Source organism: Marmota monax, unplaced genomic scaffold (assembly GCF_021218885.2).
Source record: "Marmota monax isolate L192 unplaced genomic scaffold, Marmota_monax_Labrador192_F-V1.1 WCK01_AAM20220418_F8-fsc00006, whole genome shotgun sequence".
In the NCBI taxonomy this organism is placed as follows: Eukaryota; Metazoa; Chordata; class Mammalia; order Rodentia; family Sciuridae; genus Marmota; species Marmota monax.
The window spans coordinates 5,762,930-5,787,573 of NW_026693712.1; the positions used below are offsets into that span (position 1 = coordinate 5,762,930).

At 33.7% G+C, this 24,644-nt stretch overlaps 1 protein-coding gene and 1 pseudogene across 2 annotated transcripts in view; both read left to right on the forward strand.

Annotated features, from left to right (window-relative positions):
* Window positions 1–14,761, forward strand: part of LOC131424766 (large ribosomal subunit protein eL30-like) — a 29,453-nt pseudogene extending 14,692 nt beyond the window's left edge.
* The window catches only part of Slc12a2 (solute carrier family 12 member 2), a 100,706-nt gene that overhangs the window by 15,593 nt on the left and 60,469 nt on the right, over window positions 1–24,644 (forward strand). For both annotated transcript variants that reach the window (XM_046460150.2, XM_046460149.2), the window contains exons 2-4: window positions 14,773–14,892; window positions 15,610–15,685; window positions 15,992–16,087. In XM_046460150.2, coding sequence (XP_046316106.1) covers window positions 14,773–14,892; window positions 15,610–15,685; window positions 15,992–16,087 — 292 coding nt within the window. The remainder of the gene's footprint in view (window positions 1–14,772; window positions 14,893–15,609; window positions 15,686–15,991; window positions 16,088–24,644) is intronic.

Below are 24,644 nucleotides of genomic sequence, written 5' to 3' on the forward strand. Positions count from 1 at the left end.
CATATCATGGACCACAGGCATGTCCAGCTAGGCCTATTTTATTGTATCTATTATGAAGTCTTTGTCTCCAGAATTCAACATTAGGGCCCACTTGGAATTAATTACTAATGACCAATTTTTCTGAGTGTAGGTTACATTTTCCTGTTTATTTGCAAGTAAACTATACACATAGTATAGGGTTGTTTTTTTTTTTTTTTGCGAGTAAACTATACACATAGTAAACTATACACATAGATAATATAGTAACTTTCAGTTTACTATATTGGTTTTTAAAAATATATCCTTCTGATATTCATTCTTCATGTGTGTGGGAGGCGGTTAAAAGGCACTTAACTCAGTTTATAGTTTGAGTCTATATAATGAGTCCCTTATCCCCCCTCTGCAATAGCTATTATGGTTTCTAGCTACTTTTTTAGTTTGGCCCCTGGGAGTCTCCCCTATATTTGTGCATTTTGGTGGCCACTTAATATTTGAGGACCTTCTGGATTGAGTGGCACAAGCTTGTAATCCCAGCAATTTGGGAGGCTAGAGCAGGAGGATTGCAAGGTCAGAGCCACTTCTGCAATTTAGCAAAGCCCTAAGCAATATAGTGAGACCCTGCCTCAAAATAAAAAGTAAAAAGGGCTGGGGTTGTAGTTCTGTGGTAGTTCCCCTGGGTTCAATTCCCAGTACAAAAAAAAAAGAAAGAAAAGAAAAAGAAAAAGTAAAAAAGACCTACCCTATACTTTTTCTAGAAGTTCCTCCTTAATTTCCAATTCCTCTATTGACTTTGGGCTCTGTTCTCTTATAGTTGAAGTAGTAAGGCACTGTCAGCCATCTAAGCTAAACACAATTTGGGAAAGTGCTTGATTAAAAAGCAGCCAACTAATGTTTTCACCCAAATGCAAGTAAATCTGTTGTATATTCTCTGTTGTCTTGTGTTTTTCCATTTGCCCTGAGTGTCCATGCACATATAGTTGAGCTGTCAACCAGGGATTTAAAACTTGGCTATTCCCATTTAATAGTTCTGTGACATGTAGGAAAAGGATTTCCCATCCTGACTTTCAGTTCCCTTATTGAAAATAGGAAAGATGATATACTTGGTGAGATATATTATCTATTCCTATCAGAAATGCATGAAATACCAAGTGCAAGTTATGTATTAGATTTATACTAAATGTAGTTTTTGTTATCACACAGTTTTTCCATGCATCTTATTTTTCCAGTACTGATGCTGGACATGATGCTTCTATTTCTGATGTTGCTAGTAATGTATTTCTCTTTCCCCACTTTTGGTTCTTATTTTTTTTAAATACCAACAATTTGAAATGTAAATCACACAGCTATATTATTAATTGGAACCAGAACGTATAAATTTTCTGGTAATTTGAGTGAAAATGTTTCAAACTTTTTCTTTGTTGGCATTAGCAAGTTGTGTGAGGTTTCAAGCAAAGCACAATTTATGTTATTCTTACGTGTCCTGTTGTAATTCATTCTTGAATGGTTAGTAAAGAACATGATGGGCTAGGTAGAGGACTGAATTCTTTGACTGCAGTCAGGAGTTCTGACTTGGTTCATTGTAAAGTCACATGGTCACACCATCCACTTTTATCTCTGGTACTTGAGTTTTGAGCTTTGCATTAATGCCACTGGATATTAATAGAGCATTGTTAACCAGAGCAGATTGGATTCCTGTAAAACAATACTTTGTTTTGAAAGAGTAGTCTGTATGGGGAGCATTACACTGAATACACCAATCACCGACAGCACGGATAGGAAATGTTGGTAGTTGGGGGATGATACAATTTGCTAGTACTTGATTAAAAAAAAAAAAGTTGGTTTGAACAATTGTTAGAATAAAACCACATTTGTCATACAAATTTGCATATGTGTGCATTAATATTTTAGTCAAAAAGTTTGCTTTTAGGATGTAAATAGATTTTTTGATGAACTTTGGCATTTTTTATGTATGATTTTGGGTTTATTTAAATCAACCATAAGTTGCCAGCCAAAAATAGTAATACATTTTTGTATATTAACAGTACCCTGAAATAAAGCTTTCTACCCTTCTCACCATCAGTAACTGTGATTTAATTTGCCTCAATAATGCTGGTCCCAGAAGTCTGACCACTTGTTCTTAAACATTCTTAAAATTTAGCATTAATGTAGATGACTTTGTAAAGTGGATGACATTGCCACTAAGGTCAATCAGGAAGGAAGGAGTTTGTCATTTATTGAGTAAATTTTTTGTGCCAGAAAAATTGCAAAATATTTCTAGCTGTGTGATCACTGGTTTTTCAAAGCTATGCACGTTGTGCTATAATAACCTGCTGATGGCACAGTGTTAAACCCTTTATTACTGCCGTGCAGAGGTTGACATCATATTTATATGTGAAAAACAGCTTTTGTTTTATTCATACAGAGATAAATTTTAAAGTTTGCCAATTTTGCATTATACTATATAAGCTATGTAATAGTATGAACTTATTAATGATGTTTTGCAGTGTTTGTTTTTATGAATTTGTTTAACATCCAGTTTTAAACTCAAATGGTCAAGGGGCACTAATTCATCATTCATTCATTAGTTGTTTATAGTGATAGCCAAAGTTTATCAAGCTCTTACTCAGTTAATGGTAGGTAATATACTATGTATTTAATACATATTCTTTTTAAATCTTTAATCTTTTCTATTGTGGAATATAAAAAAGAACATAAAGAATAAATATATAACTTTTCTAGAGGAAACATGTAATCACCATCCAGACCAAGAATTACACTTGCTGGTACCCCTGAAATCCTCTGTGCACCCCTTTCTAATTGTCCCACAAAGTAGCCATTGCCGTGACTTAATGGTGATCACATCCTTGAGTCTTGGCCTTGATTTTTTTTTTTAAACACTTTTGAGTGTATTCCTGGAGGCTATTAGTTTAGTTTGTCTTCCTTTGAAACTTTGTATGAATGGAATATTTGTTTTTTGAGACAGAGTCTTGCTATTTTGCCCAGTTGGTATTGAACTCATGTACTCAGGCAGTCCTCCTGCCTCAGCCTCCAGAATAGCTTGGACTACTGTGTCAGCATGTCAGGCAACTGTTATATTTTATTCACTCATAGCTTATGATATTCATTTATACTGTATTTGTAATTCAATTCATTTTTGTGGCCATTTATCTTTCATTGTATGAATATACTATACTTTCTTTATTCTGCAGTTGTAGGTCTTTAGATTGTTCCTAGTTTGGGGTAATTATAAATAATGCTGATATGAGTATATTTATGCAAGTATGCTGCTTTGTAGAAGTATTGGATATCTCTAGAATGAACCTGTGAGTAGAATTGCTAGGTTAAAGGGTATGCATCTTTTCAAGTAGAAAAAAATGTCCATCACCCCAATTTTTTATTAATTGATATTCATGCCAGCAATACTTAAGGTTTTTTTGTGTTCTATATAATCATCATATTTTCTCATTTTGTCTTCTCAAACAATATGGGGTAAGTAATATTTCCATTTCATGGTTTTAGAAACTGAGGGCCAGAGGAGTTATATCACTAGCTTAGTGAATAGCAGAGCTGGGATTTGTACCTAGATATGACTTGGGAACTGCCACTTCTCATTTCACTCTACTGTTTCAGGCAATATTTAAGAAACAGAAATGACAATAAAAACTGAATATCCATTTACCACATTTATTATACCTCTGATGCCTTTTCGAGGAGTGGGGTGGGTACTAGGGATTGGATCCAGGGGTCCACTGATCATATCTCCTGCCTTTTTTATTTTGAGACAGGGACTTGCTAAGTTGCTTTTTATTTTTAATTTTTATTATTACACAGGGTCTCACTAAGTGCTAAGTTGCTGAGTCTGGCTTTGAACTTAAGATCCTCTTGCCTCAGCCTCCCAAGTTGCTGAGATTACATGTGTGGGCCACTGCACCCAGCCATTTACTATGTTTTTGATAAAAGTGAAAGGAAAGGTCTGTGCTGCTTTAGACCTTCTATTTAATATATATTAGAGGAGTGGAGGTGAGTATGTAGATTACCAATAAGTTTTTAAAAACTACATGAAAAAGATAACTATGCCATGAAGGTGAAAAACGGACACTGATAAGAAACTGTTTAGGGTGATATGAGAAGGAGGAGGCCACATTTACAGCAAGACTGAAGGATGAGGAGAAGTCAGCCATCTTCAAAGTGCATTACAAAGGGGATAGCAAGCCAAAAGTTTTTCAGGAGAAAAACACCAGTATTTCAGAAAAAAAAGCAAAGCTATATCAAATTGAACACTAATTAGAACTCAGTGATTTTCCAAATTAAAGGATGAGTTTGAGGGTGCATAAGAAGTTTCAAGAAAAATTAATAGAAATAGGAAAGTGATCTATGGAAGAAGCAGACTCGTATTTTTCTTTTCTATAATCCTGTCAAGTCTTAATTATTTGCGATAACAAAACACTAACAAATCCAAAGATTCTTATCTGGATAATTTTATTTTTCAACTTTTCCTAAAAGAGGCATGAGTGTGTGGTTGGGCCCAAAGTTTCAGAGATTGCAATGGGAAGGTGTATAAAGAAAGCGAAAGCCGGATGACTTGAAACATTGGCTTGAGGTGCTAATGAGGATTTTTCATTGGAAAAAGACAATTCTAGGTAACATAGAAATTGAATGATTCGTATATTTTAACTACCATCTTTATTACAATAGGTTCCAAATAAACTTCCAAAGATAATAACACATATAACTCCATTTCATATTTAAACATTGTATATCTTTTCAGGTAGATTTCTACATTTCTCCTCCATAGGTGATATAGTACAACTGTCTGCTACCAGTGTCTGGGAAAGAATTTCATAGACTACACTGTGTACCATACCCTGGTGAACATTTCTAAAAAGCACAAAAAGTTAAAAGCAAACAAAAAAACTCCCTGTGGGGCCATCCAGTGGAGGATTTCTTCTGTCCTTTTTATGAGGACCATACTAGAAGCCCTGACTTTCTATAGAACAAAAGAATGAGAGAAAGATGAAGCAAGTAGAAGAACAAAAATATTTGGAGAATTGGGAAGTTTGAGCAGGATAGTTTTCCGAGTTGCCTGTCTTTGGTTCCCATGTCCAAATTAGATACCTAAAATAATTTACCATGACTCCCTGTAATATGTGGAATTCTTTCCTATTTAAAAGATTATCTTCTCTGCCATGTTAATATAAGCTTTTTGATTTGGGCAAGTTAACCTCTCAAAAGGCTGTTCCCTCATTTGTGAATGGGGATAATATCATCTCTGTCTCTTAAGATATGTCAGTTCAGGGAAATAGGACACATAGGACTTAGGGATGTGTCTGACACATAGTAGGCATTCAGAAAACGGTGGCTGTCATTAAAGTAAGCCAGCCAGATTATGAGCGTCTTATCTGCTAAGAATTCTTAGATCACAGGAAATCACCTAGGTTATGAAAACTATATTTTATAAGAAACTTGTTTTTAGGCTATTTCTTTGTATTTTGCAGTATTATTTAACACACACAAAAAGCTGGTATATATCTCAGTAAACACATTTTTTTTTTTCCCCAGTTGGATTCTATGCCAGGATCCACCTAAGACAAATATGAGAAGCTGAGCTATTCTCCACCCTACAAACAAATTCTTATCTAGAATTGGAAACTTTAATAGGGAAAATTTTATTCCTATTCCTGTTATATTATTCCAAATATTTGTTTGTTTATAGGAAATATTAAAGGAATATTTCAGAAACATGAAAACAAAATATTTAACTAAGGAGTCAGCTTGTTATGCTACTCAAAAATATTTTCATCTCATTTTCTTTAGCATACATTATAATTTTGGATATAATTTAAAACTCAACTCCTGGAACAATTATTGTTTTGGTTTTATCTATGTGTGATCTCCTTTAATGTTGGACTTGTGATTTTTTTGGTGGCTTTTATTTACCAGAAATTTTTAACATTTAAATAATATAGACTGCCAGAATAACTTGAAGTTGGTTAACCTGAATCCAGGTAAACAGTTTTCTGTCTTTAAAATTTCTATGTTCTGTGCCATAACTACTACCCTGTACATAGCACTATCATCTGAAGAAGTAATTTATTAAATGAATAAAAGCTTTATAGTGATGTATCTCCCTTCCCTCCATTCTGTCTCTCTTCATGTTTCTTTTCTGGCCCATTAGGCTATTTGTTAAGGTTTGGTTTACAATATAAAAAGGTGCATCAGTTGTGTTTGGGGAAGAATTTTTATTTCATAGGTCAAAATATGAGAAAGTCTTTTTAATTTATAATTCTTCAGTCTTCATTTTGCAGGGTAAATGATATATTTGACACATTTTGCGACAGTGCATTCTAGTGCACATAACTGTTTTATTGTAAAACAAAAACTCTCTCATATTCGGCTTTCTTCATCTGTAATAAGTATCCTTGCTTTCCCTTCCTCACTCTTGGTACCAAGGATTGAGCCCAGGGGTGCTTAACCACTCACTGAGCCACATCCCTAGCCTTTTCTTTCATTTTTCTTTTTTATTTTGAGACAGGGTCTGGCTAAGTTGCTGAGGCTGGCTTTGAATTCAGGATCCTCCTGCCTCAGCCTACCAAGCTGCTGTGATTATAGGTGTGTGCCACATGCCTGGCAGTATTCTTGCTTTTTTTGATAAGTGAATGCCTTATATGGTTTCTTTATGAATCATGTAAGTCAGCATGATTTAAGAATCATTTTCCAGAAATGATGCTAAAAGCATATTTTGCTCCTCTTAAATGAATGGACATTTACATAAAAGCAAATTTGCACCTGGTTCATAAAACATGGTCAAAACTTTATACTAAATGTGAAGACTGACCACAGGTTATATCACAGGATCCCCTGTTCCTCAGGTTCACAATCATTGAACCCTGAGCCAATCACACCTATTCATTTGCCACCACTTTACAACCTTAAAATTTTTATTGGTAAGAAAATGTTTAATTGAAAAAAGTAGTATAATAATATACATATAATAGTATATACAGTATGATATTGAGCTGAATAATTATGTATGTTTGTATACAATTTTTATAAATACATCTTAATATATGCATAGAATGAAGCCTGATAGGAAATAAACCAATATGTGATTTTAAGTTGGGGGGGGGAAAAAAAAAACCTTTACACTGTGTATTTCAGATACTTGTTTGAGGGTATTAAAGTAAGAGGATCCCAGTTGCAATAGTAGTAAGGGTGTGTACTTGCTCTGCTGTTGGTCATCCCATACTGTGATGGGTCAGAGCTTCTGAACAGGTGGAACAGGTACAGAATTGACTAGGCACTGAATGCATATGCAGTCTCAGGAATATGCTGCCCTTGCTCTTACAGGGTCTACTGATGGAAAAATCTTGATCTTACCAAAGAGTGTCCAGGAATTAAAAAGTAAGGCCACAATAGAGTAAAAGTTTCCCATTAATTATTTTGAATATGTGTGTCAATGTCTCATTCCAAATTTGGCATTGGCACTTAAATTGAAGTCTTATAATCTAGTTGTATCAGTTAACTTAATAGCCAAGAGCTAGCAGTCTTAACTGCTTTAGATGGCTGTTTTATTACTAACTGATCTTTATTTAGAGAACCTTAAGGTCCCCAAGGGGATAATATTAGTGAGCAGGGATTATCTCCATTTTACAGAAGAGGAACTGCTTCTCAGAGTGGGGTTGTAACTTGAAAAGTAAAGTGGGTGTTATTGTTATTTTATTATCATCATTACTTTGAGATGGTCTTGATTTATTACTTAGGCTGTACTTGAACTCCTGGGATCTAGTGATCTTCCTGCCTCAGATTCTTGAGCAGCTGGGACTATAGGTACATGCTACCACACCAAGCTGAAGTAGTTTTCATGCAGCATTTGACTGGATTGAACATCAAATTCAATAGAGGCTGCTTTATACAATGAAAAATGTCCCGATTTATGGTAGAACATTTGTCTTTTATGTCTAGACTCTACTGAAAAAATAGCAACTCTAAGAGGGCTGAAATGTGTCTAACATGGTACTTGATAAAATTAGTTAATAAATATTTACTTAATGGGCTAGGGTTGTGGCTCAGCGGTAGAGTGCTAGCACGTGCGAGGCTCTGGGTTCAACCTCAGCACCACATAAAAATAAGTAAATAAAAAGGTATGGTGTCCATCTACAACTAAAAAAAAAAAAAAAACTTTTGCTTAATGAATGAACAGTGATCTATCTATGCCCAGAAACTGCTTTTGCAAATGCAGCATCTTCAAATAATAGAACAGCATTAGAAGTTACTTTAGACTTTTTTATGTATTAAATATGATTGAAGGGCTTTGGAACATTTTCCTGTTTAAAGACATGATATTTGGGCATCCTTTAGTCTCCCTGGACAAAACATTGTGTCAACCTAGAAAAACCTAAAGAGAAATTTTAGTACAACTTTGTTCACTTGTGTTTTAAAATCCCAGTAAAACAACAAAACATACCCCCCTTCCAAATTAAAAGAAACAAACCATTAGTAGGCTGTTGTTTTGCCTATTATGCCTGAAATCACTGAGCAAAGACACTTTTACCAAGCCTTTACCAGTTTAACTGTAAAAGAAGAATACATTTGTATTAAAAGTGATAGATGGTAATACATTGCCAGAAATGTGTTTTTTTTGGTATGTTCGCTGTACTGGGAAGTTTGATTGTCTAAACAATCTTGATTTTTCTTCACACAGTGAAAAATACTTTTTATCAGCCTACTGTGGAAAAAAACACAAGATCCAAAATCATTCTGGTGACAGCACAGTCACTTTTCTGGGTATTACCATCCTTATCCAGTGACAACATAAGGAATAGCTATGCTACATTGTATGTTATATTGTACACTTGATGTGAAAACCAAAGAAAAAGGAAGAACTATAATACATTAATGTCATGTATATTTAAAAATGTGAAGTGCATTGATATGCATATTTTTGCACTAATAAGGATACACATTGAAGACAATCCTACATTCTGTTACAGAGCTAGTTAAAGCCATGTTAAGGTCTTTTTATTATAATTTTTTAAAAAATAAAGAATACTTTTTCCCTCAAAGCTTGATTTTGTAATTGTTTTTAGAAGTAAAGCTGGTTGCATAATAGTTTGCTCTAAAATACCAAATAAAATTTTAGTATTAGGTAAGAATGAATAACTTGATATTTTAAGAATTGTTTCATTGAGCTGGGCATGGTGGCACCCTGTAATCTCAGCAACTTGGGAGGCTGGGCAGGATTGCAAATTCAAGGCCAGTCTGGTCAATTTAGCAAGAACCTAAGCAACTTAGTGAGACCGTGTTTCTAAAATAAAAAAACAAAAAGGACTGGGGATGTAGATCAGTGGTAAAGCACCTCTGAATTCAATCCCCAGTACCAAAAAAAAAAAAATTGTTTTACTAGAAAAAAAATAAATATTAAGCTAATAAGCCAAGTATTTCATGAGCAGTGTTTTAGGTCTAGCAGAATTAAAATATGACCTTTAATATGTAAAATATAAATCAGTAAATTGAAAAAGTTAAGTTTTAGATATTGGAAATTGAGAAAAAAAGGACACCTGAATGTAGGAATAAATCTAAAATATGTTTACATCCTAAAACATTATAAAGGATTTAAGTCTTCCTGTCTTTTTGGTCAAGTATGTTTTGGCTTGACAGTTTGCACTGAAACCTTTCAGGATCTAAAAATTATATCCAAAAAAGAAAAACTCTTTCTTTTCACTTAGAAGAAAGTCACTATTATAGTACGTTGGCTATTTCTTTTTCTCATTTGGTAAGGATTAGAATAGTAAGCAGAGTGGATGGTTGGTTTTTCTTTGTTGGGAGCCATCCCAAATTTAAGGCAGGAAGATGATGACTGCAAAAAAGACTAAGTGTCAGAGTGGATCAGCTTTAGGCTCCAACTTGTTATGAAAAGTGGAAAGTATGTGCTGGAGTACAGGCAGACTCTGAAGATGATTAGAGGGGCAAAATGAAATTGCTCACCCTGATGACTGCTCAGCTTTGAGAAAATATGAAATAGAATAGCCATGTTGCACAGACTGGTGTCTGACACTGGTGGCAGTAATATTGAATTGGCATGTGTCAGATACCAAAGACTCTGCACTTTGGCTGTCATTAAACCCAGATGATTCTGATATTATCAAGAAGCATGCCAGAACAGACTGGTGACAGGTAAACCATGCAAGACTTTTTTTTCAAAAAACATGTCCAAATTTATTAAAAAAAAAAAAAAGGTGCATATAAATGGAGTCCAAATCTTAAAGGATATCAGAAAGGGAATTTTCATATCCTTTCTTATACTACCTTGCTGATCAAGTTAGCATACATTTTCATCTTCCTAATTTGCCTTTATCTTCAAATAAATAAATAAATAAATATAACACTTTCCAGAGCCAGTTTAAAAAAATTTGTAAATGTTGAAACATCAAAGTACTATCATAAGTATTTACACGGAGAGTTGAAATTTAGAGGGGAAGTCTGATCTGGAAATGAATTTGATCCATCACTGTGACTTGTCACACATAGATGGTATTTAAGGTATGCGTCTAGTGAGGTAACTATAGGAAGAAAATATAGCATAAGAAAAGGATACAGGTTTAGGATTAAACATTGAAAAAAGACTCAATATGTAATCATGAGCAACTGGGAAAGAGTGATATTTCAAAGAAGATACACTGGACTGTAGTATAAAATACAAATAGAGGAATCCAGCAAGACAGAGCCTAAAAAAATGTATATGGGGGGGCTGGGCTTGTAGCTCAGTGGTGGAGTGCTTGTCTAGCACTGGGTTCGATTCTCATTTCAATACATAAAAATAAAGTTATTTTTAAAAAAATGTATATTAGATTTGGCAGCAGAGAAGTTACTGGATGTCTTAATAAAAAACTTTTGATGCGGTAGTGGGGCAAAACCAGGTTGACCTGCATTTAATGTAAGATTGTGCTGTACTAGTCATTTAGTGACTTTGGCTGGGGGCATGAAGCAATAAAAAGTTGACCATGATCAAAGGAGAAAGAATAATCAAGTTGAGGTAGTGCTTTGAATATGCAAGGGAGAGATGATATCATCCACAGTATAAAAACTCTTCCTTTTCTTTACCCCTTTGTAAAGAAATAATGACCATGGAAACCAGAATTCTCTTCCTTCGTATATTTTGCATAATACTCAAAAATGTTGCATCCCCACGTTTTCTCTCTAAGTTTCTCTCAATTTTGTTTCCATAGTTTTACCCACTGGCTGTTTATCCCTGGACCTTCTCTTAAGTTCCTCTCATGAATTTTTCCCAACTACTTTATAGAGTCTTTAATTGACTTCTGGCTCCTGAAATATTCCTTTCAGGATGACATAATTTACAAGTATCTTTATTTCTTCTATAAAAAAATCTTTCTAAATACTGAAGGTCTACTTTACCTGAGTCTTCCATATTTTCCTGCTCTCCCTCTTTTCCAGTTCTGTTGTCATCCCCACCCTCAGTTCCAACTTCGTACACTCAAAATCCCTGGGTACTTTTTGGAAGTTACTTTCCTGAATAATGCTAAGTTAATTTGGTCCACCTCATTTTTTTTTTGTACCAGGGATTGAACCCAGGGGCACTTAACCACTGAGCCACATTGCCAGCCCATTTTTATATTTTATTTGGAGACAGAGTCTCGCTGATTTGTTGAGACTGGTTTCAAACTTAAGATTTTCCTGCCTCAGCCTCCCAAGCTATTGGTATTACAGGCGTGCACCACCATACCCAAGATGGTGTATTTCATTTAAATGGAGTTATCCATAAAATCATTTATGTTTTTGCTTTTTATGTATTAGTGTAGAAAACAGTTTAAAACATAAACCCATCATTTCTATGTAAATGGCAGGTGAATTGAAGATTTTTATTTATGTACTTCTGTATTAGCCTAATTTATAGTTCATATGTGAATATTCGACAATATTTGGTATATTTGACCTTTTTCTTATATAATGAAATTTTTATATAGTTTCTTTTTTGGGTGGGAATGAATATATTGGATAATTTCTTTATTTTTCTGAAGCTAATATATTTAAAGAAACAGCTGGAGATATATCATGCACTTCTGTGATAGAATGGCTTGCCCAGCATGTATGAGGCCCTGGATTCTATCCCCAGCACCAACAAAATACATGAGAAACAACAACAAAAAGATTAATATTGGTATTCATTTTGGTTTCCTGGTATTTCAGGAAATTAATTATGACCTCACTTTCATTATATTTAAGTTTGCTAATTGAACAACAAATAGCATACTTAATTGATTTTAACTTTTGAATTATATTTTAGAGATTAATAACTAAAACTTCTTAAAATAAAGCTAACAGAAGATGATTAGAATTTTTTTTCATTTTTTGTGGTTGCATCTTCATTTTAATATACTATTTCATATACTCTGGAAAATCTGTTTCTGAACATAATTGTTTATAGTATGTTAAACTATCAGAATTGCTAGATCTTCAACTTTGAAGTGGAATGCTGATAAACACCCACAGCAGAAATTTTAGGATGCCTGCATACTTTTGCATTGCTAAAAAGACACCCACATTGATACTTAACCTTGGAAACAGCAGCCCATAAGGTTACACACATCTTTAATTTTCTTTTAATAGAGTTGGAAAGAGAGGTATTTTTTCTACGCATATTATAGACATTATATTTACTTGTAACACTTGGAAGTTATATAATATTTTAAAGTCTTCTTTCATAAACTAATTAAAGAGAACTCTACATCCTAGAGTAAAAACTAGGAAACTTTTGTCTAAAGTTAATTGATTAACAGGCAAAATTTTTCTGTCCTGGCTGTATTTAAACAGATGAGTCTTCAATCCCTATTAGGAATCATTTGTACTATTTGGGATAATTATTGACTATTTATGGTCTGGAACACATTTTACAATCTAAGTAAAGCCAAAGTAGGGTTGTTCTTGTGATTGAGCTATACAAACCTATGATCAATATTTTTTTGTTGTTGTTTTTACATATATATATATATATTTCTTTTTTCCTTTGTTTTTTCTTTTCTTTCTTTTTTTTTTTTTTTTTTTTTTTTTAGCACTGGCGATTGAACTCAGGGGTACTTGACCACTGAGCCACATTCCCAGCCCTATTTTGTATTTTATTTAGAGACAGAGTCTCTAAGTGAGTTGCTTAGTGCCTCACTTTTGCTGAGGCTGGCTTTGAACTCCCTTGCGATCCTGCTTCCTCAGCCTCCCAAGCCGCTGGGTTTACAGGCATGCACCACCTGGCTACATATACATACTTCTAAAAGTTTAATGATTAGTGGTTACCATGTTCATATTCTACGCAGGGCAAGGAATAGCAATAGGCAACCTAAAGACAAAGGGAAGTTTATGAAGATTTTGGTCTAAGGTAATTTTGGTTTATGGTAATACAGAACTTGCTATAGTTCATTTCTTTTAAATAATTATATTCAGAATTCATTCAAGGATTGGTTTTAAAAATTTGATTGACTCTTTTATATTTAAAGAAAGCCCAAAGTATAGTTGTATTTTGTTCCTTTCTGTTGAGAATGTAATTAGAGCAGGAATCATGAGAATAATATCTGGAACATGATTCTAGATCTGGAACATCTTCTGTTTTCCAAGCCATCTTTCTAATCCCTTTGTATTTTACTTTGGAAAGTTGTCATATTTCTTTGGTGTACTGAGAACTACCTAGAGAGAGAGAAAAAAGGCAGGGGGACAAAAACTAGGAATTACAGAATTAGACCTGAAACTTTACCTATTGGTTGGGAAAATGTATTGTTTCAACCAGTTCATGTCTCAAACTAAAAGCAATTAACAAAGGAAAACACCAAGATATGAATGAATGTTGAGAATACTGCTGTCATGGACTATGCTAGGTGATGAAGAAATTTAAATTGTTGATGTTGAACTTTATATGTAGGAAGGGTGACAACTAGGTAATATGAAGTGTGGCTTGAAATACAAAGTTTGAATTGATTGACCTAGGAAGCCTTGTACTTTGCAGACAGTATTCACTAAGTACTGTAAAATTTAGAATTATTAAAATTGGTTTACCATCATGGTGAGACTTAATTTTAAGAAATCTGAGTGATTAAGGTTTTCTTTGAGTTTATTGCTTTACATTTTTCTCAGGTGAAGTATCAGAAACCTTTATGTATTTATCAGTTTTTTTATTACCATAACAAAATGCCTAGAACAGCTTACTTAGGAAGAAAAGAAGTTTCTTTATCTCACAGTTAATAATTCTTTTTTTTCTCCCACTTTTTTTTATTGGTATATCATGATCATACATAATGATGGGATTTGTTGTTATGTATTTGTACATGCACACAATACAACAATATAATTGGGCCAATATCACTCCCCAGCACTACTTCTTTTCTCCCAACATCTTACCCTACCCTTCGGCCCCTTTCCTCTCCTGATCTCCCTTTAATTTTTAGGATACCCCTCCCCCTCATTTTTTTTTTCCTTTTTCCTCTCCAGTTTCCGCATATGAGAGAAAGCATAGAACAACTCTTTGCCTTCTGAGTTAGACTTATTCCACTTAACATGATAGTCTCTAGCTCCATCCATTTTGCGGCAAATGCTATAATTTCATTTTTCTTTATGGCTGAATAAAATTCATTGTGCACATGTACCACATTTCTTTATCCATTTATCTTTTGATGGACACCTAGGTTGGTTCCATAATTTGGCTATTGTAAATTATGCTGCTGTAAACATGGGTATGCATGTATCACTCATAGTTAATAATTCGTAAGTATAATGTACATTTCTTTTTATGACTAGGAACCTTTTGAGGATGGCTTTGCAAATGGGGAAGAAAGTACACCAACCAGAGATGCCGTGGTCACATACACTGCAGAAAGTAAAGGAGTCGTGAAGTTTGGTTGGATCAAGGGTGTTTTAGTATGTATTAATAGACTTAATTTGAGAATGCAACATTTCTGTTGATTATAAAAGCTAGCTAATATTGTCATCAATTCTCAAGAGAATTCTTTTTTTCTGTTTTAACTGTATCTGAGTCTATAGAAGAACAATTAATGTGCTTCCTTTCTTTTGGATATTCAGTAGAGGAGATAGGGTATTTATTAATTTAACCAAATTTTTCTTGATAAATCGGGGAAGCTTTCAGAAGTAATTTATTTTAAACAGGAAAGAAACACCTAAGGTATGGTAGGATTATTAAACTTTAAATTTTTAAAAAACATGAACAATTGATATGTTGAAAAATATGTAATGGTTTAATTTGCTAACTACTCAAATAAGGATGTTGTAAAAGAACAAGCAAAATTTAAACTCATGATAAAAAAGGGCATGTGAATTATTTTTAAGTGCTGGAGTCTTATAATATTTTTTGAACCTTTTTTGTGTTGCTTCTCCTACTTCTGATGTCTGTGATGGAGCACATTTATTTATACACATGTATTTACGTTACATTATATTTAGCTTAACAGTAAGCTTTCACATTAAGCTCTTTTAAAAAGGAGGAGTTAAATTTAAAAACTATATAGCTTCTGTAGTTTCCAGGGTATGTTCTTCTACTTTGGGCCAGTTTAGTATTTATTACTATATATGTTTGATTACTTTCTTCATCTGTGATGTGGCCTCTTTTTTTCCTCCCAGGTACGTTGTATGTTGAACATTTGGGGTGTGATGCTCTTTATTAGGTTGTCATGGATTGTAGGTCAAGCTGGAATAGGTAAGTAAAGTTCCTTACTAATTGATTTGAACATAATCAATAAATAAAATAGTATGTGCCTTTGAGCTCTCAATCTCATAAAACTCAGGCAAGGGAGTCCTTCTGAGCAATATTTTCCTTTATTATCAAGATTCTTAAATTAATTTTACTTTTTTCACAATTCTGATTAGGTTTTTTTAAAAAATGGGATTAAAAGTAGCTAATTTTAACTTGTAAATTCAAAGTATTCAGACCAACCAGTTCTAGATAATGGCAAGTTTAAATAAGAATATATATATTCTCAATTTCTTTCCTTTCTCCCTAAAGGTCTGTCAGTCCTTGTAATAACAATGGCCACTGTTGTGACAACAATCACAGGATTGTCTACATCAGCAATAGCTACTAATGGATTTGTAAGAGGAGGTAAATTCAGTCTTTTTCACTTTGTTATATTATAATTATTAAATAAACTGATATTTAAATCTTGTTTTTAATTATTTTTTGCCTTAATAGAATATACCAGGTGTATACAGGCAAGGAAGTTGCTACCAAGCACTTCTAAACTATTATGTTGAGTGTAAAGTTTTATATTGACCCATATTAATATAATACATGTATGTTTTAAAACATCTGAAATGTTAAGTCTGTCTGGTAGCAAGAATAGAGGTTCTAACTAGTCTTTTTTTTTTTTAAACTGGGCTGCACCTTGTTACTTCCTCGTAAGCTTTATCCCTTGGATCAGTCACATGTATCCTGGCATTCGGTCTACAATGTACAAGTATAACTTTATTTTCCCACTCATTAAAGGAAACTGAAGTAGAGTAATTTCCCCATGTTCTAACAGCTTATGAGAGTTGTGCCTGGGACTCTGAATTCATACCTTCAAGTCTAGCTGTCTTCTCTGAACACCCTGAGGCCTCTTTCATTGGAGTCCACAGGATGCGCCTTATGAGATTTTTGCCTTCCCCAGAGAAAGCACTTAAGAAAACAAGAGCATGACCTTGAGACCCCTGAGAAAAGAATAATTCAATTTTCCAAATCAAAACTTTTCATCCAGTTGGAGTGAGGGGAATCCTGGAGAAAGAGCAAAGAATGTCAAATAACACTTGTGAAGTCACCATAGCAAATCGACCTAGAATAGCATTCACCTATTCCATCTGACTTATTTATTTTGAATGTACCTATTTGATATTATGTGAATAAAATTTCTGCTTTAGTTGCGTCAGGTTTTCTGTGAGGGAGACAGAGAGCCACACTGAGCTTTTCATTTTCACCAACATCTTTATCCTTCTTAGACACCAAAGGATTCAAATCAATAAGCCCTGGGAAACTGGTAGCTTGTATCAATATGATTATCAGTATACTGAGTAAGCATCATTGTTCACTGAAATTTTATATTTGTATTAGTCTTCTTGAACTTTATTAGAGTGTAAAATATGGATATGTCTAACAAAGTTAATCAGAAAATAATGAAATGCTTTATTTCTATCCGACATTGGGAATAATTAACAGGAGACAAGGGTACTGTGTTGGGTATTTGCAGGGGATCAGCAAGTCATCAAAGAATTTCTCCTTACCCTCTAACCTCAACATCTAGATTGTGAGTCTCTATGAGAATGGGGCATGAAACCACAGGCAGCATAAACCCTGGACCATTTTACATTTGAATCTGAATCTTGGAAAGCATAGATTTTCCTGGATTGTGCCCAAAAAGCCATTTCATTTTTCTTTAGTAGTAGTACTTCATATATATATATATATGATTATCTATCTATGTAGTCACAAATCTGTCTACCTTGGGGACTGTATCCAATCTTCTCTTGTCTTAGATGCCAGGGAAAAGTGTGAAAACTTGGAACCTATGAAGCTTTGTTCCAACAAATTCACATGTTTTGTAATTTTGCTAATGTCTCCTCAAAATGATAAGTTAAAGAGGAAGAACCTTTAGGGAGAAAGACCATTATATCATATAATTTGGAATTCTTCTGTTACCAGATACTTAGATAAATAAGAATTTAGCACATTTGCTGTAATAATCCTAAAGAAGATAAATGAGAAAGTTGTTGATTGAAGAAAGGACCATATACTATGACACATTAGAAGGCATTTATTTTTCACTTTGTGTTAGTAACTTTGTTCACCTGACTGATTTTTACAAAATAGAAATGAGCTGCTTCATCTGTAGTATTTCCTCAGGATTCTTGTGAATTTAAGACCCTCTGTTTCTGACTCAGGGACTTGTAGATCTCCAACAAAGTATCTTTGTATCATGAAAAAAATTATTCTCCACATGGAAGACAGTAGACACAGATATAAAACCAAGGTGATCTATACCCCATATGCATGATTGGAAATACTGTGTATGTAGTATCATACATTTTATCCCCAAAGTACATAATTTTTAGCTCTCTCCATTAAAATGACCTGTAATAAATGACTAACCCAGTAGCAGCAAGTACCCATGTCGTGAATTTCCACTGAAAATAATGAAGCATGATTAATTTCAGATCTGGGCAGGCAACATAGTGCATAGTCATTTTTCATTTCCAAAAGTAAGGAAGATAACAGAAGCTACTAGTTTTAGCAAAAGTACCCAGGAACCAACTTAAGGAACCAACTTAAGAGCCTAACACTGGCTGAAGTTTGGATAATTTGAACAACAATAATAATGATAATAACCGATTTGGATAAAAGCACAATATATGATAAAAATCCATAAGTTCACAGTAAAACATTACAAAAAAACTCATGTCTAACCTTTGGGAAATGGTAGGGAACCAACCTGAAATTTGAGAAAGTTAAACAATCTAGTGTTGGATCAAACTTTACTGGATGAAAGATTTCTTACCAAAATGTAAACCAATAAGAAATTTGTTCATTAGATAATTATTCTACAATAACAAGTGAAGAATGGAAGAGAATTAGAATATTTTAACTCTGTAAACTCTTTACTTGTTAAGAGTACCTGTTAAGTATTATTTTCTAACAAATTGAATCTGAATTACAGGATAACTCCAAAAGCATTTAGTTCAATACTTAGGAGAGTTAAATGACAGTACAGGAAGATGATAACAGGTCTAGACTGGGAATCTGTGGAAAAAGGAATGCTTTTTGTTCAACAAAATTTCAAGGAACCAAAAAAATTGAAGGTGTTAAGGTGTAAAACTGAAAGACTCAATCTATAAGTTCTCTTGGCCATTAACCATAAACAGTGCTTTAGGGTATTATCAAGAGTACCTAGAATGGATCTTCTACAGCTATGATTTGACTGCCTACTTTGTAAGGGCTACTAAGAGAGGAGGATGGTAGAGCTGGAACTATCCAGAAAAATCAAAGTGTCAAGAAAAAAATGGAGGAATGCTATAGGAATAGTGATATCTGGGGACCCATCTGAGCTTTTCTGTAAATTTTAAGTTGATTGATAAGGAAATGTTATACCTAAAATATTATTCCAAGGTTGGAACACTATTACTCTTAAATTTGAAGAATCCCCCTTTAAACTTGATAACTTACTTTTTTTAAAAAAAAAATTTATATAAAGAAACTATTTTGAGGCAGTGCTTAACAATTTGTTTTACTTATCTTGATTGAAAAGGTGAGTGACTCACCCAGGACGGAGATTCAACCAAGAGATGTATTGGGGAAGAAAAGGAGAGGCAGAGAGGAGAGAGGAAGAGAGCAGAGAGAAAGAGAAAGAGAGTAGAGAAAGGAGAGAAAGAAGAGGAAGAGGGCAGAGCTTGAGCTTGCAAGCTTTGGCTTAAGAAGGTTTGCATAGGTGTCCCGGATGCTGATTGGCAGAGTGACTCAGGAACGGCGAGTGGACAGGCAAGCGGACACTATGTCCAGTGGGGATTGGTCAAGAAAACTTTTGAATTTAGCGCTCTTCGGCTTGGCGCCCTTTTGAGAGGAGGGGGAGGGATAAGAGATTCTGTGATGTTCTTGCCAGATGGAAACTTAACTTTAGCTTCAGCAGGGAGTTTCCCACACACCCAACATTGATTCTTAACTGAATTACAACATCTATTTGTATTTTATTAATAGTGAATGTTTTGTTCTTGTTGTAAAAGGAATGTTTCTAACTTTGTGGAAGTATGTGAAGTCTTTACTTTTGCTAGAGTTGTATACTTTTTGCCCTAGGAGAGATTTTATGTTTTTGGTTTATTTTAACTTTGGCTTAAACTACATTTTAGAGTTTAAACAGACATCTAGTAAAGTTGTAGTTTTGTTTCTCTAGTATGAATTTACTGCCAACTTGCAAACAAATATAATGATGTTCAATTAATAAGGAAACATGGTTTCTGGAAAAGCAAAAATTTAGGAAATAAAAAATATTTAGTTTTATGCTGATTAGATTATAAACGAGATTTGGAGTACTATTTAAAGCCACTGGCAGTAGGTTAAAAAATCATCCCTTAGGTTTTCTACCTCCTACAGGAAAAGAAGAATAGTGCCAGTTAACTGATGAAGTTTGCCTTCATCTCTGGCATAATTCCTGCTTGAAAGATACATTCTTACATTTAAAATTATTTCAGTTTGCTGGGTGTCTAGAGCTTTCTCTTGTTCTGTAAATCACATCAATGTTCTTGAAAGCTTGTGTTTTACAAAATTTGCATGAATCCTGTTACAGTTCTATAATTAGATGGTGTTGGCTTTGGCTTTACTCATATCACAAACCAATACTCTCTCATCTTCAACTAATGTACATATAGACTCACTTAGAGGCTAGCCTCAGGGATCTGAACAAGTGTAAGATGTATAAATTCTGGTTTTTGAGTCATACTATATTAATGAATGAAAGAATTAGTAATAGAAGGAAAAGATTTCTCAACCACTTTATTTTGGTACACTTAACTAACTTATTTAACAATAGGTCATTGCCATTTCAATTAAAAACTCAAGTTACATCAAATTTCAGTCATGTAGTTCTAAAAATTCACAATAAATATGAACCTGCCTAGTCCATGATTAAAGTGAAGTTTTACTGAGTATTTTGTGATAGACACTGGGTTTATAACAGTGTAAGTCAAATAAGATCCAGTTTTCTTGGAGCTTATGTTCTGATAATAATAGTACTGTTATTTTTTCAGACCTAGCTGCTAGGATCATACCATGGTTTTGACATATAGTAACTTGTCTAATGCAGTGTTGCATTGATAAATGTTATCACATATATGGATAATGAGAGCATAAATGAATTAGTTACATCCTTTTTTCCCAGTAAAATGAAATGTTATGCAGATTCTGCTTGTGAATCCTTCTTAAATGTCTACATCTTTTTTCATTTCTCCAAAAATAACTGAAGACCTGAATTTTTGTTCCAAATATTGGAAGAGAGGAAAAATACTTTCCACATTTTCACAAAGAGTACTTACTATATTGGTAAAAACAGGTTATCACTGATTATTAAATTTTTTTGTTTCATCTAAAACTATTAACTACTCATTTCTAGCGTTCCAAAGCAAGAAGCTCTGTTATAATTCAACTCCATAGTTCTATTCTTTTTTTTAACTTCTTTTCCGTTGTAACTAATTTATTTGAAACTGACTTTTCAGGTAAATGAAATGTTTGAAAAGGCTGCAAAAGGCAGTTCTGCAACAGTTGTTTTATGAGATTTTCTTAGGTTTAAATATAGTATGTTTTTTTATTCAGTAAAACACTACTTGTATGTTATAAGTAACTCACATATAAATCTGGTGAGTGAATAATTTTATATATATAAATATATTTTTTAATTTTATTTTTTACACGAATGGAGTACAACCATTCATGCAATCATACCTGTACATAGAGTAATAATGTTCATCTCATTCTGCCAACTTCCCCTCTTACATATACCCCACCTCCCCTCTGCTTAATCCAAAATTTCTCCATTCTTCCCTTTCCCCCCAACCCCCCATTATTGGTCAGCATCCACTTATCAGAAAATATTCAGCCGTTGTTTTTTTGGGATTGGCTTACTTTGCTTAGCATGATATTCTCAAACTGTGTCCATTTACTTGTAAATGCCATAATTCCATTCTTCAAGGCTGAATAATCTTCCATTGTGTATATTCCACCATTTATTTATCCACTCATCTATTGAAGGATATCGAGGTTGGTTCCACAGTTTAGCTATTTTGAATTGAGCTTCTATAAACATTGAGGTGGCTGCATCACTGTAGTATGCTGATTTTAAGTCCTGTGGGTATAGATAAATGAGTGTGATAGCTGGATCAAATGGTGGTTCCATTCCAAGTTATCCAAGGAATCTCCATACTGCTTTCCAGATTGGCTGCACCAATCTGTAGTTTCACCAGCAATGTATGAGTGTGCTTTTTCCTTCACATCCTTCCCAACACTTATTGTTGTTTGTATTCTTAATAGCTGCCATTTTGACTGGAGTGAGATTAAATCTTGGAGTAGTTTTGATTTGCATTTCCCTAATAGCAAGAGATGTTGAGTATATTTTTTGTATCTGTTGATCAATTGTGTATCTTCTGTGAAGTGTCTGCTCATTTCCTTAGCCCATTTATCGATTGGGTTATTTGGTTTTTTGGTGTTAAGTTTTTTGAGTTCTATATATATATGTGTGTGTGTATATATATATATATATATATATATATATATATATATATATATACACGTATATATATATGTATACGTATATATATGTATATATATATGTATATATGTATATCCTGGAGATTAGTGCTCTATCTGATGTGCGTGTGGTAAAAATTTTCTCCCATTCTTTTGGCTCTGTCTTCAGGTTATTGGTTTTTTTCTTTAGCTGAGAAGAAGCTTTTTAGTTTGAATTCATCCCATTTATTGCTTCTTGATTTTATTTCTTGTGCTTTAAGAATCTTGTTAAAGAAGGTAGGTCCTAAGCCAACATGATGAAGATTTTGGCCTGCTTTTTCTTTTATTAGGTGCAATGTTTCTGGTCTAATTCCTAGGTCCTCGATCCACTTTGAGTTTTGGGCAAAGTGAGAGATTTGTTGCATATGGATTTCCAATTTTCCCAGCACCATTGTTGAAGAGGCTATCTTTTTTCCAATGTATATTTTTGGCACCTTTATCTAGTATGAGATAACTATTTATGTGGGTTTGTCTCTGTGTTCTCTGTTCTGAACCATTGATCTACACGTCATTTGGGGGCCAATACCATGCTGTTTTTGTTACTATAGCTCTGTAGTATAGTTAAGATCTGGCATTGTGATGCCTCCTGCTTCACTCTTATTAAAGATTGCTTTGGTAGTTCTCAGTCTCTTATTTTTCCAAATGAATTTCATGATTGCTTTTTCTATTTCTTTTTCTGTCTTTCTTTTTTTTTTTTTTCTTTTTTCTTTTTTTTGGTAGTAGATTTTAAACCCAGGGGCACTTAACCACTGAGCCACATCCACAGTACTTTTTGGTGTTTTGGTGTTTTATTTAGAGACAGGGTCTCACTGAGTTATTTAGGGCCTCACTAAGTTGCTGAGGCTGGCTTTGAACTCATGATCCTCCTGCCTCAGCCGCTTGAGCCTCTGGGATTAGAGGCATGCACCACCATGCCTGGCAAGTGAATAATTTTTGACATGGGCATTTTCTTAAATAATTAATAATTATTTTAACTTGGTTTCAAAATGTAATTGTACTGTTTTGGTGCTCATTCACAATGATAGCATCCAGTTCTGTTTTGAAGGTGTCATATTTGTTACTTAACCTTTCCTTGTTTGACTTAATAACAAACTGTGCAATGTGTTTGTAAATCAGCTTATTAGAATATATTTTCTAGAAGATTAATGCAAAATGAATGTTAGGTCATTGTAATTCTGTTGCATTCCCAGAGTTGTTCCTCAGAATTGTACACAAGGTGGCTTTTGTCTGGGGAGAGTAAAGTAGGCAGTTTGACTCTCTCACAGGGAATTTTGAGTATATTTGTTAATTACACTAGATGTATTTTGGATAGAAATTTCTAAGTTTTCTTCTTGATAATTATTACATTTTTGTTACTTGTACCCTTTGATTCCTTCTTCAATATAACTGAATTTCATTTTTACAAAGTACTTTTGGATATCATAAAATATATAGATGATTCTTATTATGTATATAGACTATGTCCTAAAAAGCAAGTTTTAGGCTATTACCCATAAACTTGGTACAAATATAGAAGTGTTTTGTTTGAATGAAGGTTTTCATATTATTCAGGTAAATGCCAAGGAGTAAACTTGCTGGCTCAAATGATAAGAAATTGACAAACTATTTTCTAATGCTTGTATCATTTTGTATTACAACCAATTATAAGTGCCAGTGAGCTCCAGCTTTTTCACAAATGTATGCTCGCTGTACTTAGTATTGTCTTTTTTATTTTTTTCTCATTCTAATATGTGTATATTATTGTCTCATGGTGGTTTTCATTTTCACTTTCATAATGGCTAAAGATATTGGGCATCTTCCCTTATATGTAAATGTATACTCAAATCTGTAGCCCATTTTGAGGGAGAGTCATTTATTTCATTTTGTTTGAACTTCTTACTATTGAGTTTTGAGAATTCAAAAGAAAAAAGATGATTCATCAAACAGGATTCACAGTTACTTTTTTTAGTGCATCTCTTATCTTTGTATTCTCTTAATACCATCATTTGAAGAACAGTTCTTAGTTTTGATGATGTCCAGTTTATCACTTTTTCTTTTTTGGATCATGTTTTTCGTGTCATGTTCAAGAAATCTTTGCCTAGCTTACAGTCACAAAGATTTTCTTCTTTTGTGTCCTCTCTGGAAGCCGTCCTCCTGGCAATTCTGGGTCCATCAACCTGGAAGCTTTCTGGATCCCATTATTCAGGATTTTCATGGAAGTTCCATTATAGCTTTAGGCTTTAAGTTAGTTGTATCATTCATTTTTAAAAATTTAATTTTTAGTTGTATATGACACAATACCTTTATTTTATTTATTTATTTTTATGTGGTGCAGAGGATCAAACCCAGTGCCTCACATATGCTAGGCAAGCACTCTACCACT